Source organism: Diabrotica undecimpunctata, chromosome 5, assembly GCF_040954645.1.
Source record: "Diabrotica undecimpunctata isolate CICGRU chromosome 5, icDiaUnde3, whole genome shotgun sequence".
NCBI lineage: Eukaryota > Metazoa > Arthropoda > Insecta > Coleoptera > Chrysomelidae > Diabrotica > Diabrotica undecimpunctata.
Genome location: NC_092807.1, coordinates 121452771 through 121470124, shown reverse-complemented (window position 1 = coordinate 121470124; position 17354 = coordinate 121452771). Strand labels below are relative to the sequence as shown.

Genomic DNA, 17354 nt, shown 5'->3' with positions numbered 1-17354 from the left:
TAACCGGACGACCTGGCTCTGGACGAAGAAAAACGACCACGGCACGAGATGACCGTTTCCTTGTGTTTCAGGCTTTACGAAACCAGGCCTCAACTGCGGTTATGCATCGAAATTCGCTCGGGTAATGGCTACAGGACCGCCACTTGGCCAGGCGCATCGAGTTGCACGACTAGCTTTTGCTTGACAATACCCGCATTGGGGAATTAATGATTGGAGCAAAGTGTTATTCTCAGATGAATCCCGTTTCTGCCTAACTGGATCCAATGGACGTGTAAGAGTTTGGAGGAGAACTGGTGAACGATTTTCACAAGCTTGCATTGCTCCAAGAATGCCATTTGGTGGAGGCTCGATCATGGCTTGGGGAGGTGTGTCTTCTGACTTCCGCACAGAATTACCCTTTATCGAAAATGGGTCCTTAACTGCACGAAGGTATATTACGGAGATTCTGGAAGAACATGTTATGCCCACCATGGCAGGGCTTGGAGAAGATGCCGTTTTTATGCAGGAAATGCGCGACCGCAAGTTGCCAGGATCAGTACGCAATACTTGGACGAGGTTAGAATTACGAGGTTACCCTGGCCAGCTAGGTCTCCGGACCTGAATCCCATCAAACGTCTCTGGGATGATTTAAAAAAACGTATTCAAACCCATACACTTCCTCCTAACAACGCACAGGAGCTTAATAATCTGTTAGTGAGAGAGTGGAGTAACAGACCACAACATGTAATCCGGAGAAAAATTGAGAATATGCCCCGTCGTCTGCAAGAGGTTATTAGAGCAAGGGTAGGCAATACACGATATTAGTCATTGAAATTCAACTGATGTTTTACCATGTTCTGTATTTTTCATTTTTTCTTTCGTATGTCTGTTTCAACAATTTGGTTTGTTTTCTGCTTTTTCAATAAAAACAATAAAAAAACCGTTTTTTTTTTCTTTCAAAACAAACATTGATGACAAATAAAAAATACATTAGCCTAATAAAAAGGTTATTACTGCACTAGATGCAATAATATCCAAGAAACTTAAAATTTTCAAGGTGACCCGGATTTTATGATCGCGAGTGTATATATATATATATATATATATATATATATATATATATATATATATATATATATATATATATATGTATATATATATATATATATATATATGTATATATATATATATATATATATATATATATATATATATATATATATATATATATATATATATATATATATCAGTTGCTAAATATATCTCTCGTAAACTCATATGTTTTATACACTTGTACAAACCAGGATAACCGTTCAAGATTTCAATTCATTAAAGAATTAGTTCAATATTACAAGTACCAATCCCAGTAGTGACGATTCCTGTTGCAGATAATAAAAAAAGACGATGTGGAAAATGTCCTAGGACCAAGAATAAACAACTTCTATGACTTGCAATTTTTGTATGTTACCTATTTGTTTAGAATATACATGAAAAGTGTGTAAGGATTGTACAACTGAATAACTGTGAACTTTTTTGTTAAACAATATATTTTATATTTTAATGATAATATGTCTAAGGCGTACATATCATAAGTTAATTTCTAAACGAATGTTGTTAAAATTTTTGTTTCTTTGCCTAATTTTTTATGAATAATCTGTTGAGTTCAAATTTATTGATCATTTTTCACCTATAACAAAAAATTCATACTCTTATTTTTTTTGTTTAAATTATTTCAAAAAACTTTTTTTATTTTTTGTTTGACAAAATTAATGCTTCCATTGTTTTTTTATGATTTTAAAAGGTTGGGGTAAGGTTAGACCCCACGTCACCATTTATGTCAAGAATATATCACGTCGCCAGTTGAGGGTTAAGTGAAAGGGTGTCTGTCCCAAGACTTTCAAATTACATACATTTTATTTATGTCGATGTGCAGAGTTAATAAAAATTTGCTGTGATCATTTGTTAGTTTGTTTACATAAAACATTGAACGTTTCAAATACCAAATCATATTAATATTATGTATTATCAATCAGTTAATGTTGAATATTTTGCAATCACATAATTAATTTTAATATTTGTATTAGCTATCAAATTTTTCGCTGTTTGTTTTGTGTCACATTAAATAAAATATATCGTTTACATTTGTTTATAATTGATGCAGCTGTTTGCTTTTCTCAAGTTTTGGAACAAATATCTGTCCCTTTTACAGTGTAGTAAAACAACTTGTAGGTGCATAATAAATATTCACCCTAGTCGCTATTTAACGTTGTGTACGATACTATGGACAGATCCTTTACTTTCCTGTACCAACATTTCTGAAATTAAAATTCGATATTTTCTCTAATCAAGCCTTCCACACATGCCACATTCCCATGCAAACCTTCAGCAAACAAAAATTGAATTACCGCATAATTAAAATCCTTAAAATTTATATATATAAATTTGTATGTATAAATTTATATATATATATATATATATATATATATATATATATATATATATATATATATATATATATATATATATATATAACGTATAATCCTTAAAACACTGTATATGTTAGCACTACGAAGAGCTACTAATGAAAGTGATTTTTTCTCTTTAAGAATTAATAAATGGTCATAAAATAAAAGAATAAATGGTCAATTTACTCTGTGTTCCATTCTAAATGAATTATTTCTATAACCAATTTACAAATTATATTAGTACCTAATTTGATTTATTCACATAATCATACATTAGGATTAAGAGTGCTATACCACTGTAGGTTTTCTTAAAAATGTATTATGTTTTACAGATACGTAGAAGCGAAAGCCGATAGAGTAACGATAGTCTTTTCAACGCGGTTTCGAGACGAGGACGATGTAGTCATCGGAAAAGTATTCATGCAGGAATTAAAAGAAGGCTTGAGGGCGTCCCACACTGCTCCCCCCGTCCTTTTTAGTCATAGAGAACCACCACTAGAACTACAAAATACGGATGCCAAAGTGGATAATAATGTTGGTAAGAACCATTTTTAATTTTTTATATGTAGTAGGAAAAAGGAGAAGACATTAAACGAGTTTTTTCCAGAGCAGAACCAACTAGATCCGGAGATTAAAGATTTTGAGAAAAACTAAGTTTTTAAAACTGGCGGATAGCTGTCTGCGGATTTACTCGGTCGATAAGCCTTAATGTATTTTCTTTGTTTTGGTTTTTTGTATGACAGTTTACCACAATTTGACCAAAAGAACAAAATAATAAAATTTTTGTGACTGAAAAAAGTCGAAAAAAGATCAATTTTTGAACAGTTTTTCAAATATCCGCCATTTTGTTTTTTTTTTCAGAATTTACAATTTTTCTGGTAAACTATCAAGAAAGGACAGTTCTTTTTTAAAACCCTTCTCGATTTTTACTGTTCGCCATGGATCAGTAATTTTTGGACGAATAATTTTTGGCGCCTTCTTTAAAATTGGCAAATAATAAAAAAAAAAGAAAAAAAGTTTTTATAATCTTTAAAAGTTGTATACTATATAAATTTACAAATTATACAAATCTTGATACAAAAAAAAATCTTGAAATGTGTCATTTTTTAGCATTATAGACGGTGATAGTACCTTAAAGCTAGATTATGTAAAAAAAACCAAATCAGAATATATTTCCAGCGTGACGGATCATATTGCCCTGACTATATTGCTTTTCATCCTCTCCACGTCTCCCAACCATCTTATTCTGTTCTTTTACGATTAATATTGTTTTAGATTAATTATAAATTGCCTCTAGTTCTTCATCATCATTCTGGCTTTACAATCCTGCGTGGGTCCTAGCCTCCTAAAGAATTTCTCTCCAGTCGTCCCTATCCATCGCCTTTCTTCGCCAAGCACGTATTCCCATATTTTTCATGTCTTCATCGATGTTATTTAGGAACCTTGTTCTGGGTCTTCCTCTTCTTCTCTAACCAATGGGTCTATCAATTAGCGTTTTTCTAGCTGGGTCATTTTGTTCCATCCGCATTACATGCCCTATCCACCTCAGACGTCCTGTCTTAATATGTTTTACGATATCAGGTTCCTGGTATATTCTATAAACTTCGAAGTTGTATCGTCTTCTCCACACTCCATTGTCATTCCCTGCACCATAGATTCGCCTTAGTACTTTTCTTTCGATACATCCTAACATGTTTTCATTATTTTCCGTTAAGAGTCCAGGTCTCTGAACCAAATGTTATGTTAAGACTGGGCGTATTGTTTTGTAGAGTTTTATTTTTGTATTTCTCGATATACTTGTTGCTTTAAGGAGAATGCAAATTCTGCGGTTTATCTCTGCGGTAGTATTATTTTCAGTGTTAAGGTGCGCCCCTAGGTATATAAATTCGTTCACTGCTTCGATGACGTAGTTTTCTATAACAAGTGGTCGTAGGAGTTGTGGTTGCGTGTTTATTTTCATATACTTCGTTTTGTTGGTGTTTATTATTAAAACCATTTTTGTAGCTGATTCTTTTAATGCTACTTACGCCTCTCGTACAGCGTTTTCCGTTCTTCCAACAATATTGATATCATCAGCATAGGCCATGATTTGCACTGATTTATTATATATTGAACCAGTAGTTGTGATTTGTGACATACGTATTACTTTTTCCAGAGCCAGATTGAACAGTGTACAGGAGAGAGGGTCTCTCTGGCGCAGCCCGTTATTTGTTTTAGAAGGTTCAGACAGTTCCCCCTAAATTCGTACTCTACATTCAACTTTTTGTTAGTTACTTTTGTGAGTTAGTTTTGTTAAATTTACCAACTGATTTGGTATTCCTAGCTCTTTCATTGCTTTGAACATTTCTTTTCTATTAACAGAGTCGTAGGCTGCTTTGTACTCTATAAATATGTGATGAGTATCAATGCCATATTCAAGTGTATTTTTCAAAATTTGTGTCAGTTTTGAGTTTTTCTATATATTTAACTTCCTTATTTAGGTGGTTTCGTTTTTTTCTTTTGTGTATCCTCTTTTCCTCTCTTTGTCTGGTAATTCTCTGCAGTTGTTCCAGTTCGTCGGGTAAGCCACTTTTCTGTAGGCTTCATTTTTTTTCTTTTGTTGCATTCTTGGATTCATTGTCAAACCAATGATTTTACGGGCACAAATTTCTGTTCCTATTTCATCCTTTCGCTGCTGCTTTACCTTTATTCTGGTCTGGTAGGAATCTAGCTCTTTATTTGTTCTTATCATACCTTCATATATAGTTCTTGACATTTTCCTTTCCCATCGCTATAGTTCTTTGCCTCTTCTATTTTTTTTTTTTCAATCTAAATTTCTCATCATTTCAGGCTGCGAATGCTATTCAACTGTACTTTTTATAATTATTACTTTTAACACTATATTGAAGAGCTCCGTTGACGTTGATAACAGATCTCTACTGCAAACACATTTTAGAGATTTATCCTTTCCATAATACTTCATCCCGGATTTGTTTTAAAGTAATTAGCTCTCTTTCAAATTTGATTTCGGTATATTCTGTTTGACATATTTCTGTTTAAAGTATACAAAGGTTGGATACAGTATGTTTAGTTATTCGGAACCACTAGTTCGTATATTCTTTAGAGTAAATATCTGATCTGTTACTCATCTCGTCAGTTTGAAGCTCACTTGTATTTGTCCGTCAAGTTTTCAGTATATCCATTCTTCCTACTTCGTATGTATTGGGCATATCTGAGTATATCATTTATATGAATCTATTTATTTTTGTACAAATATTTTATTTCTAAAAATACTTCGTTCAACTGCATTCTTTTAGGTTTTTATTAAATAGTGATTTAATTAAAAAAAAAAACATGGAAATTTGTGGGCAAATTTAAGATAATGTGCGGTTTTATTAAAACCTAAGAGTTTGTTTATCATAATTGTGGTTAAATGCACGTATCTTTTTTGTTATCATCATCGAACAAGTTGGATATTTTTGTTTTAAATTTTGGTGAGGACTAAAAACTAAAATAAAAATGGTTCTTATCAGATGTGCAACCGTTTCTTAAATATTTTGATACGTTAGTTATAGATCACCCTTTCTGTAGACGCCGTATGTTAATGATATTATAACGCTGATTGGCTATTTAGGATTTTTAATCAAAAAAAAATATTTTTTATAAAACTGAATTTCCACTGATGCTGATAAATTTTGTAATGCAGTGAATGTTGAATCATGTCCTCTTCGATTAGTTTTGTTAAGGGTTTAGCAACATTAGTAAATCCGTTAGCAAATAGTTAATAATGTGTGCATGTCAGTTGTTACACCATTACTGGATACAATATAACCTAGGTGTCTAAACACTTGAGCTAAATTTTAAATTAGCTGCACTTAAACGTTGAATTCTCTGCCATTAGGAAAAATCGGATTAAAATTCAGATCACAAAAAAAAATTAAATCCAACAGCTAAAAAGAAAAAATTAATGTAGAGAAACTATTTGATGCTGCAATAAAAGAGCTTTATGAGAAAAGATTGAAAGAAGAAATTAAAGCAATGTCAATGACGGAGGAGGACGCAATTGATCTCAGTTGAGAAAAGCTCTGGAGAAACATTTAAGATGCAGCGTATAAAGCTCTTGGCACGAGAACAGTTCATAGCAACAGCAATAAAACAATAGAGAAAACCCCAAGGTTATGTCCAGAAGTTAAACAAAAAATGTAAAGAAAATAGACCAGCTTACCTTAAATACCAAGCAGCTAGAACTCCAGAATGGAGTAACAAGCAAAAAACCAATACTGGGAAATGTATTTCAAAAGGATGGAAAACGACTTGTATGGTCTCCAGAAACAAATGTGGAGGTGGATCAGATCACAAAGAAAAGAAGTTAACGAACTAGTTGACGCGAATGAAATACCAAAGAAAGAATGGATCGATTATCTCACTGAACTGTACAAAATAGAAGAAGACATGTATGAATTGTTGAACACACCAGAAATAATAATAAATGAGAACATCGAAATTGAACTGAAGGATATACACTCAGGCCTCCAGAAATTAGAGAATAGAAAAAGCCCCGGACAGGACGAAATGCCAAATAGACACAATCTAATATAACAACTGACACAATTAATTCAGAAAATTTTTTACTAAAATTGAATCCAAAATGAATGCTTAACTAGCAACACCATACTCATGTTTAAAAAGACAGATAAGTAGATTCCCTGGAATTATAGAGGAATAAAACTGCTTTGCACAACATTGTCGAGAAGATAAAGACGAATTTGCAATGGTTATAGCTAACCTTCATTAATAGAGTCAGCACCAGAAGAAGAAAAAGGATAGCATTAAAACTTACATACGATAAAGATTATAATAAACAAGATTAATGGCTTTATTTCTCTAGAGGATGAACAACAAGGATTCCGATCAGGCAGATCTTGCACAGATACCGTTTGTGTCGGAAGATAAATAACAGAAAAGTCGATAGAATATAACAAGCCTGCCTGTATAGGTATCATACATATACTCTATGATAGACAAATTCCACATAATCTAATTAAAAGTGTGGAAAACATGTATAAATAAAATCAAATTCAAGCTAAAATAAACGGAGAACTTACCAATCCAATACCACCTGGGAATGGCATTCGTCAGGTCAGGTGGTTCAGTGAGCCCGTTGCTCTTCTACATTATTATGGATGAGATAATAATGAAAGTGCGCAAATGAGAGGATATAGTAAAATCGTGACCGAAAACGAGAACGATCTACTCCTACAGCCAAGTCGTTGTGATACAGCTGTAAAATGTAAACTAGAGATTAATGGATCCATTATCCAGTAAGAGGTGAACTTTATATACTTAGATATATAACTATCAATTGTACGAGAAGTATAAAAAAATAGTAAATGGTAGAGATGTAATATCCTTCATAAAAATAGGTAGGCTTAGATGGGCTGGACATGTGTCAAGAGCAAATGAAAATTACCCACCCAGACGAACTCTATTATCGGTCCCAGTGGGAAATAGGAGTAGAGGCAGACCACGACTGAGATGGAGGGACGGTGTGGACGAGGACGCAAGGAAAATCGGCGCGGCAAATTGGCAACGGTTGGCGATGAACAGAAACGACTGGCGAAATAGACTGGGGAAGGTCAAGGCTCAACTAGAGCTGTAGCACCACTGATGATGATGATATAACTATCAGGCTATGGCTACGTTGAAGCGGAAGTAAGAGAACAAACAACGAGAGCAACAAAAATAGCTGGCTGCCTACACAATACATAATCATCAAGGCGTAATAAAATCATTTTCATTGAGGCAATGATATACACTGCAGAAACTAGACCAGAAACAAAATTCAAAAGATTGCTTGAACAATAGACAAGATACTTCGTGGTATAGTTTGTAACAAAATTTGTAGATGTTGACTGCTGTGTGCGCCATTGTAGCTAAAATAGAGAAAATGTAACAAGAATTAGAAGTGGCCTCACAACAAAAAATGTGTGAGACTTAATGCAGCTTGGCTAGTAGGCTATGGGGGAGAATGACCAATTGACACATTTAACATGCTATGGCAGGCTGCAATAAACTAATAGAAATGATGTCAAAAAAAAAACTTATCGAGATACAACTAAATAGCATTAAGCAAATATCAGTAAACAATGGGTAAAATTTTAAATCAAAAACTACATAAGAAAACCCTGAAACTAGTATTTCCATCATCAGCGAAAAAACTCAGTAGCTTCTTCTCGATTACATATACGGGCAAGATATCAACAAAAATAGCCAAACACATAAAAAAGAAAGGATGAAAGCTTTTAGAACAAAACAACTTAGGCAAATATATTAAGAACCAAAAGAAAAAGCAGTTGCACAGTGTGTATACAAACTTAAATGTGGCAACTGCCCAAAAACTTACATCGGACAAACTGGTAGAACTTTAAACAAACGTATAGCAGAACACAAAAGGGCTTTCAATAATAGAAAAACAGATTCTACGTACGCACTTCACCTTCTAGATCATAATCATCCTTTTAATGACCAATTCCAAATTCCTCACATTCAAAATAAAACCCTTCAGCTATCTTTATTAGAATCTATGGAAATTAACAAATTAAAAAATAAAGACTTCTGAATGACCAATTTGGGACAAACAGTTCTCCCCTCCTCAACGTATTCAGTTAAAGACTATAAAGTGTAAATTAATACCAAAAATAGATCATTTGAGAAAGGCACTCTGCCGAAACAGTTGTAGTGATAATAAATTATAATAAATTTGGTGGAAGTTTTAAAAACAATAGTTTTCAGTGTTTTATTGTTAGATAAAATGAATTTCCATCGAGTAATTTCTATTCATTCACTAATTTTTATTACTATTTTAGGTTATGTAACCTTTGTCCTGTTTCCAAGACATACGGCAAGAAGTACTCGTGATAACACTATTAACTTAATTCACATGTTCAGACATTATTTGCACTACCACATCAAGTGTTCCAAGGCATACATTCACAGTAGGATGCGTGCAAAGACTTCAGATTTCCTCAAAGTATTAAATAGGGCTAGACCTGAGAATAAGAGTACAGATAAAAAGACTATTAGGTAAGTGATATCCATATGATTTTAAAGTTATTAGTAGAAGCGGGTTAGTTGTTCTACCATTAATTTATTGCTAATAATTCGCTGCCATTGATTTATTGCTAATGGATAACATTCATTGTTGATACTGTTACCAATAGAATAGATCATCCAGAAGGAAACTAAATTCCTGTAGTTGACTGTATACCATGTATCACAAAAAAATTATTTAAAAATTTCTTTATAAAAGGTATAATAGTAAAAACCCTATCGGGCTACATCACAGAACGTTTTCGGAATAACTATTCCATCATCAGTGCTATCTGGATGTACATGTTTAGAGCCACTAAATACATGAGTAAATAATGAAAGACTCCACTGAGGTTGCTAGTCCTTAGACGAAGTGCCTGTGAGAACTTGTTGATAGCAACTCTAGTTGCTATCAACTTCACTAGAACATATATACAAGCTAAACCAATTGCATTAAGTACTAGTCTTGAAGCTGTAACTGTAACAGTTACTTACTAAAAACATATTAACATTTGCAATATATATCTGCCTCATCCCAGCGATCTCGATTTACAAGAATTTAGAAATCTTATAGATCAAATTCCAAACCCAAAAATAATTTTAGGTGATATGAATTGCCATCATCCGGCATCTGGAAGTAATAAAACTGACGAATTCGGTAACTTTATGAATCACTTCATTGATTCCTAGGATTTAATACTACTTAATAATGGAAAATCGACCAGATTTATATCTTACAACGGCTTATTTTTCGCTATAGATTAGACATTATTTAGCCAATCATTGTCAGCTTATCACTTATGGAATACTTTAGAATCACTACATGGCAGTGATAATTTCCCCATTTATGTAACATTTAATAAATCTCAATCTCCTAAATTCCCAATATATGAATCTTCGAAATTAAAGAATGCCAACTGGAACTCCTATCAGATCGACATACAAAAGAAAATTGAAAATTTCCAATTAAACAGTGACATAAACTCTGACATTAGGTCCTTAAATAATATAATAGAAGCAGCCTTAACTAATATCGGTAAAACTAAACTTTGAAATAGACAAACAGTGCCTTGGTGGACCAGCCAAATCGCACTAGCTTTATCTATAACAAAACGCGCGTTTAATAAACTTAAAAACCATAATATGGAAGAAAATTTACTCAATTTTAAACAACTTCGCAAGAACGAGATTTCTCATAAAAAAGCAAAAGAAATACATGGAAAAATTATGTCTCTTCTATAAATTCATCCACCCTTTCAGCTGTTATTTTATCTAAAATTCTTAAATTTGAAAGGTTCCAACTTTTTTAGACAAATAAACACCTTAACTTGGTCAAACACTAATTACTTGTAATAAAGCTATTGCAGAAACATTTGCTGTATCAACAAATCTCTAGCAATAATAATATAACTCAGGAAATGTTAACGCACAAAGAAACCATAGAATCCTTTATTATCACCATAAACGATATCAATGATTCTTTAAACATCGCCTTAACTCTTCAAGAATTAGAATTTGCTATTTTTGATTTAAAAAAACACCTCGGCTGGCCCAGATGACATACCTCCAATATAACAATATTTATAAAAAACTGAAACTTTTATTACTTACTTCGTTTGGAGTACCAGAAACTGAATTCACTACGAATTTTGACCAGGATGAACGGCATGTGGAATGCAATTTTAGATTCCTTTGCCGAGTAATTTATCCAGCTGTTTGTTTCGCAAATTTTAGGAAACACAGTGGTAAAAATTTGAATTCGGTTTCGCTAGGTAGAAATCGTTTGATTTCTCTTTTTGGTTTATTTATAAAAAACTTACCATTTACAGCTAAACTAGTTTTATACTCGGTTCGCTATTCCCAGTCCGAACTGTCTAGTGAATTTAGTAATTATTTTTTTGCGAAGTTAGTAACTTTTTGACAGACTAAATGTGGCTGGAAATTACTATACAACCAAGCATACGTACTCATAGCCAATATTAATAGTAAACAAACTAAATAGTAAATAAACTAGAACTTTGCGAATTACCGACAATCAATATTTATTTATCGGCGCCATATAATAAATAGTTATATTAAATTATAACAACTAAAATATATTTTTTAAATATATACTACCCAAAATTTGATGGGTTTAGTATACACTTCCACTATTTAGAATAATTCGTCTTTTTTTTAAGAAAGAAGTCTGCAATAGTACGATACTTGAGCTATTAATACTGAGAAGTAGAAATTGTTGTGTTGTAGGTTTCCGACAATGAATCTGTCAAAATATGCCCGAGCTAAGCGAATGGAGTATACTAGATTTATTTAATATTTGTTTTCTAAAACATAAATTTCCTAACCTTTGGTCCCAGCCAGTAATAATTCCTATCATTAAGCCAAATAAACCTAAAGATAAGCCCACTTCTTACCGCCCTACCTCGCTTACCTGTAGTATGTGTAAAATCTTGGAAAAAATTTTAAACCTACGTCTAATATGGCTCTTGGAAAATAATAATCAGCTTTCCCCTTACCAAAGGCAGATCGACGTCAAATAACCATGTTACTTTACACACCTCAATTAATGAAGCTTTTGCTATCAACCAAAAACTGATTGCAATATTTTGTGATATAAGCTAAGCTTTTGAGAGAATTTGGAGAAACTGTATTTTGAAAAATCTAAGCGATAACGGGATTCAAGGTAACATACTAGCATTTGCAATCAATTTTTTAAATAATCTATCAATAGAAATTAGGATAAATGGCCTTAAAAGCTCAACAAGAGCATTAGATAATGGAATCCTCAAGTTTCCATAATAAGTTCAACATTATTCTTAATTGCTATCAATAATGTTATTCATGAAATTATAGCACCTATTATAGCCAATATTTATGCAGATGACATCGTCGATTATACTAAATTAAACAATATAGAATCAGCAACTAAAATTTTACAAAAATTTTTAACTCGGCTTGAAAATTGGACGTTAAAACTGGGTTTAACTTCTCTACAGAAAAACACAATACACAGCTTTGTGATTAGTACTGGGTGCATTTAGAACTAGTCCCACAAGTAGTCTACAAGTTCTAGCTAAAGAGCCACCTCTAAACATAAGGCAACAACAATTATCACTAAACTACATTGCCAAAATTACAATTCAAAATGCGTTGTTGATGTGGAATAAGTGTTTAAGACAATTATTTAAAATATTTTCTTTTGTTTTGACATCGAAATGGCATTTTTTTATTCGTTTTCTTGAAGGACTGAGAGTTATTTCGGCAACCTCGCCAGCAGTATCTGTGTTGAACATATTATTTTTTGTATACTTATTACTAATTGAACCTGTCGATATTTAAAAATAATTATATGAAAATTAATCTATAAAAATACCATATATAAATCTATAGTTATTTAAAAACTAAGAACCAATTTAGGAAATAAAAGTAAAAAATAAATAGAACGATTAACAAGCAACGTTCACTAATTGCACTTGCAACAAACTGAAAGCCAATCTTGCTAAAACAAGTAGCAACTCTACCAAGTTTTTATAATTTAATAGGAATGCAAGGCCGTACGCCTATGGATTCTTGCTTGTCTTAGCGTGATTCTGTTTATTCCTATTCCTAGTGCATCTGTATTTTGAATATACTGTTGTTTTTTATTTGGACTACTGTTGCTTTTCTAGACTTGGAATTTGTGATCGCCTCCATAATTTTGTTCTTCTATGTCCTCTTCTGGACTAATATAACTGCTAGAGTTATACCACAGGTTCTTATAGCGTTGCATCCATTATTAACATTTCTTGTTAAATAAAATATTTAAATAAATCGATTTTATTTACCACAGTGTCAACAACGAATACGAATTATTAGCAATAAATCAATGGTAGCGAAATAAAATTAACATTTCTTATGTCCAATATTTTTATGTTACGTTTTATTTTTGTTAAAATCTGTGCTTAAATAATAATTGTATTTATTTTCAGTGGAAGAACGTTCATAAGAAGAGATTGATGTGTAAATGATTAAGTGAAACGATCCATTCAAACAAGGACTAAAATCAACTGCCGAGGTTTTAACCTAAACCCTAGCCTTTTAAAATCGAACTGTTTAATTCTAATCCAATATATGTATGTTCTTTTTTTGTAAACATCTCATTTATATCTATATCTAATACCTCATATATTTATTGCATGTTTTAAGTACTTCCTACATTTTCAGTATTGTATAGATAAAGTATATTTTAATATTAGCTTGGAATGAAACAGTTATGTTTTAAATTTAATAAATTAAAATATAGTCACATCTCGTTAAATAAATATGATATATTAGAGCTGAAGTTTCAGCTATTTAAAGTCTTGTGTCACAAACAGTTATGTTACGATTCTATTTTTCTTTATTTATTCTTATAATTGATCTAGCGTAACAGGAAGCATGGATGAAATTCGTCAAGATCATTTTATGTTAAGACCTTGTTCTCTTTATATTGACGATATGTAGTTATGATAAAATCATAATTGAAGTTGCATTTTGGATATTTACAGAACATCAAGGGTAACAATCGCCGACATTTTTGAATAAGTACATTAACACGTTCTCTGCGGAACGAGGTCTATTTGACCCCGTCAAAGTTCTTCGTATATGGCGAAATCAATTTTTATAAGACTTCAAATATGGCGGTACCTCGTCAGAAACTTTCTCATCTGGCGGTTCGCGGTACATATGACCCCGAAAAGGTTGTAATGTATTTTTGAAAATTGTTTTGTTATAATAAATGAAAATTGAATATTTTTTATAGAAATTCATTGTAAAACTGTCATTCTGTCAAACTGTCAAAAAAACAATATTCCTTTTTCAAAGTTTCTATACTAAAATCACAACCAAGATGCACTAGAAATAAACACACCAAGACACTTGAATGTTACGAGGAACACTCCCGAATCATGATTTTCGATGTATAAACTTTGTAAATCATGATTTGGGATTTATACAATGTACATATATACATTGTAAATCATTATTTGAGGGTGCTCCTTGTAATATTTAACGTGTTTTGGTTTGTTTATTTCTAGAGCATCTTGATTGTGATTTTAGTATAGATAGTAATCAAAAATTCATAATTAAGTTCTATGAAAGTTTTATAAGATTTTTATTGAAATAAAACTCAAAAATAAAATGATTGTAGAAAACAGTGAAATTCATGAATTATACATTGTGGACATTGTTGAAACATGTTAAACAGTAGGTCGGCTTTCCTTCACATTCTTCACAAAATGTAAATATTTTTTTTTACTTTTTTTATCTGAGTCCTTGCTGTTAAATGATTTTCTTAATATTTGATAACACCCTTTGCATTTGCGCCTCTATTTATTTTCAGTGCCACTTTTTACAAGCGTGTGTATCCGTTTTGGTGTTCTTGACCGTACTGCTTGTTCAATAAGTGACACCCGAAATAATTATTTACACAATGCATCTCGAAAATCCAACTGAAGGATATCTTAAATTAACTTTGTTATAGTTTGTTATTCTCGGATGTTTGGTAGTTTAAAAAATTTGTGTTTGGTAGTTTAAAAAAAAATAAAGTTGTTAAGGTGTAGTTTTCTTAAAACTTTTGTAAATAGATGCCGTAAGACAATCAGATGGCGACGCCGTTAAAACATGAGGCCTATTCGACTTCGCAGTGATGAAATGGATAAAAATCGTACTTTATGGCGGTAAGAGGTCAAATCGACCTCGTACATTTTTTTTCAATAATTCGACTAGAGCACTCCATAAGGATTTAAACGGTACCAATAACATTAAAATTGGTTCAAAAATAAACATTTTACACCCTTAGCAGATGTGGAAGTTTTAAATATTTTGTATCCGCCAAATAAGAAGTTTTGCAACGAGGTCTTCAAGACCTCGTTCCGCCAAATAGGAAGTTCAAAATCCACAAGGAAACTAAATTCCTGTAGCTGGCTGTATACCATGTATCACAAAAATTTTATTAAAATCCTTTATAAAAGGGAACGTGTTAATAAGTTCCAACACTTAGTACGAGCATTAAAATCTAATTCAAATTATAAAAACAACTCTCTTGAAATTGGTACAACTGATTCTCGAGATTTTTACATGCTGCATATTGCTCACAATAGTATTGTGAAGTTTATTCTAAGTTGGCTATTTATCTGAATTCAACACGTATAACGCGATGAGCACCGGTTGGTATTATATTGTCAATTTTCTAATGTACCTCACCTCACCCGAGTACACAGATGGGTTTGGAGTTGCTATCCAGTTGTTCGATCCCAGAAGATGTCGGACCAGGCGGTTTAGCAGTTGTAATTATTAAAATATGAGTATCAATGTGGTGGGGTGAGGGTAAAATTATTTTGATTCCCAGTCACAGATTCCTTCCTTCTGAGTAACCAAAAACTCAATCTGCAAATCCGATATCAGATGGTAAAATGTTATATCCACTCTATTCTTGATGGTGTCGAACCCTGGACTGTTAATGTTGACTTAATGAGAAAACTGGAAGTTTTTGAGATGTGGCTTTTTAGGAGAATTTTGAAGATACCATGGACCGATCATATTACGAACGAAATGGTGTTGCACAGAATGGGAAGAGACAGAGAACTTTGACCACCATTAAAAGGCGAAAGACAGCATATTTGGGTCACATACTTAGAAATAATAAGTACGAGTTTTTGCAGCTGATTATGAAGGGTAAAATCGAAGGAAAAAAGGGTCCTGGTAGACGACAAATATCCTGGCTGAAAAACATTCGCGACTGGACCTAGTTAAACACACAGACGCTCTTAAGAAAAGTAGAAGATAGAGATGAATTTGCAACGGTTATAGCCAACCTTCATTAGTGGAGCCGGCACTAGAAAAAGAAGAAGTCACAGATTCCAAATTTTAAAATCCCCAAAATTAGCCGGAGGTAAATTGTCGCCACGTATAATCGCAGATTTGTGAAGCCTCACCATCTTGTTTAGTTTTCGCAACTTGGGTTTGAAGTAGGAGAAAGTTTCTGTGTGGAGAATATAAACATCCAGATTAAAATGAACTGGCTCAAATGGATTCCTTTATCCAAAACTTACGTAACTAAAACCTATCCCAAGTCGCACCTAGCCACCTCGCTCGTTCGCATATCGAGCCCCTTATTTTTGTAACTGACTCGTTTTAATTGCATCCGTGGTTTGGAAGTGGCAAACTTCCAAACCACGTCATTTTTATTGCATAGATAACTCTTAATTAGGTTTTTTTCGGGACTATACATATAAGCAAATTATTGATAAAAAGTTGAGGTGGGTGATTAAATAAATTATGATATAAAGGTTGTATTATCATTTTTTAAGCAAATAAAGACAAATATTTGTAACATAATTGGTTGTGAGACAGAATATATTGTATATAGAAAAAAAAAATTGAATTGTGCTTCCCCAAATGTTGTGGATGAGCACTCGTTTAACAATATGTACATTTTGATTACTACTCACGAAATTTTGAACTACAGAGTGCACCGTATAGTTTATAATAATTATCTTTAAGCATTTTGAATAACAAAAATAGAAATAAGAGTTCTAATCCTAGTTTACGCCATTTTTCTAAAAGATTTATTTACTTTCCTGGTGCACCCTGTATAATATTTTTGCTTAATTTTAATATTTCTCTGGCTGTTTTATAAGAGAATGTTTTTGTGAAATAATTTAAGTGGTGTGTCCATTTGTACCATTTTGAAAGTTGTAAAATTATACTTAAATTTCTTTTTTTTTTTTTTAACTTTTATATTATGATTTTGTTTCTTTTTTTAACTCTGTTATACAGATATGTTTGTACAATATTATTTAACAAATAAACAGTAACAGTTGT

General features: G+C 32.3%; 1 protein-coding gene across 1 annotated transcript in view; it reads left to right on the top strand.

Annotated features, from left to right (window-relative positions):
* Arpc2 (Actin-related protein 2/3 complex, subunit 2) overlaps nt 1–16199 on the top strand; it is a 29373-nt gene extending 13174 nt beyond the window's left edge. The window contains exons 4-6 of the mRNA XM_072532616.1: nt 2777–2982; nt 9290–9506; nt 13481–16199. Coding sequence (XP_072388717.1) covers nt 2777–2982; nt 9290–9506; nt 13481–13508 — 451 coding nt within the window. The 3' untranslated portion in view covers nt 13509–16199. The remainder of the gene's footprint in view (nt 1–2776; nt 2983–9289; nt 9507–13480) is intronic.
* The last annotated feature ends 1155 nt before the right edge of the window (nt 16200–17354 follow it).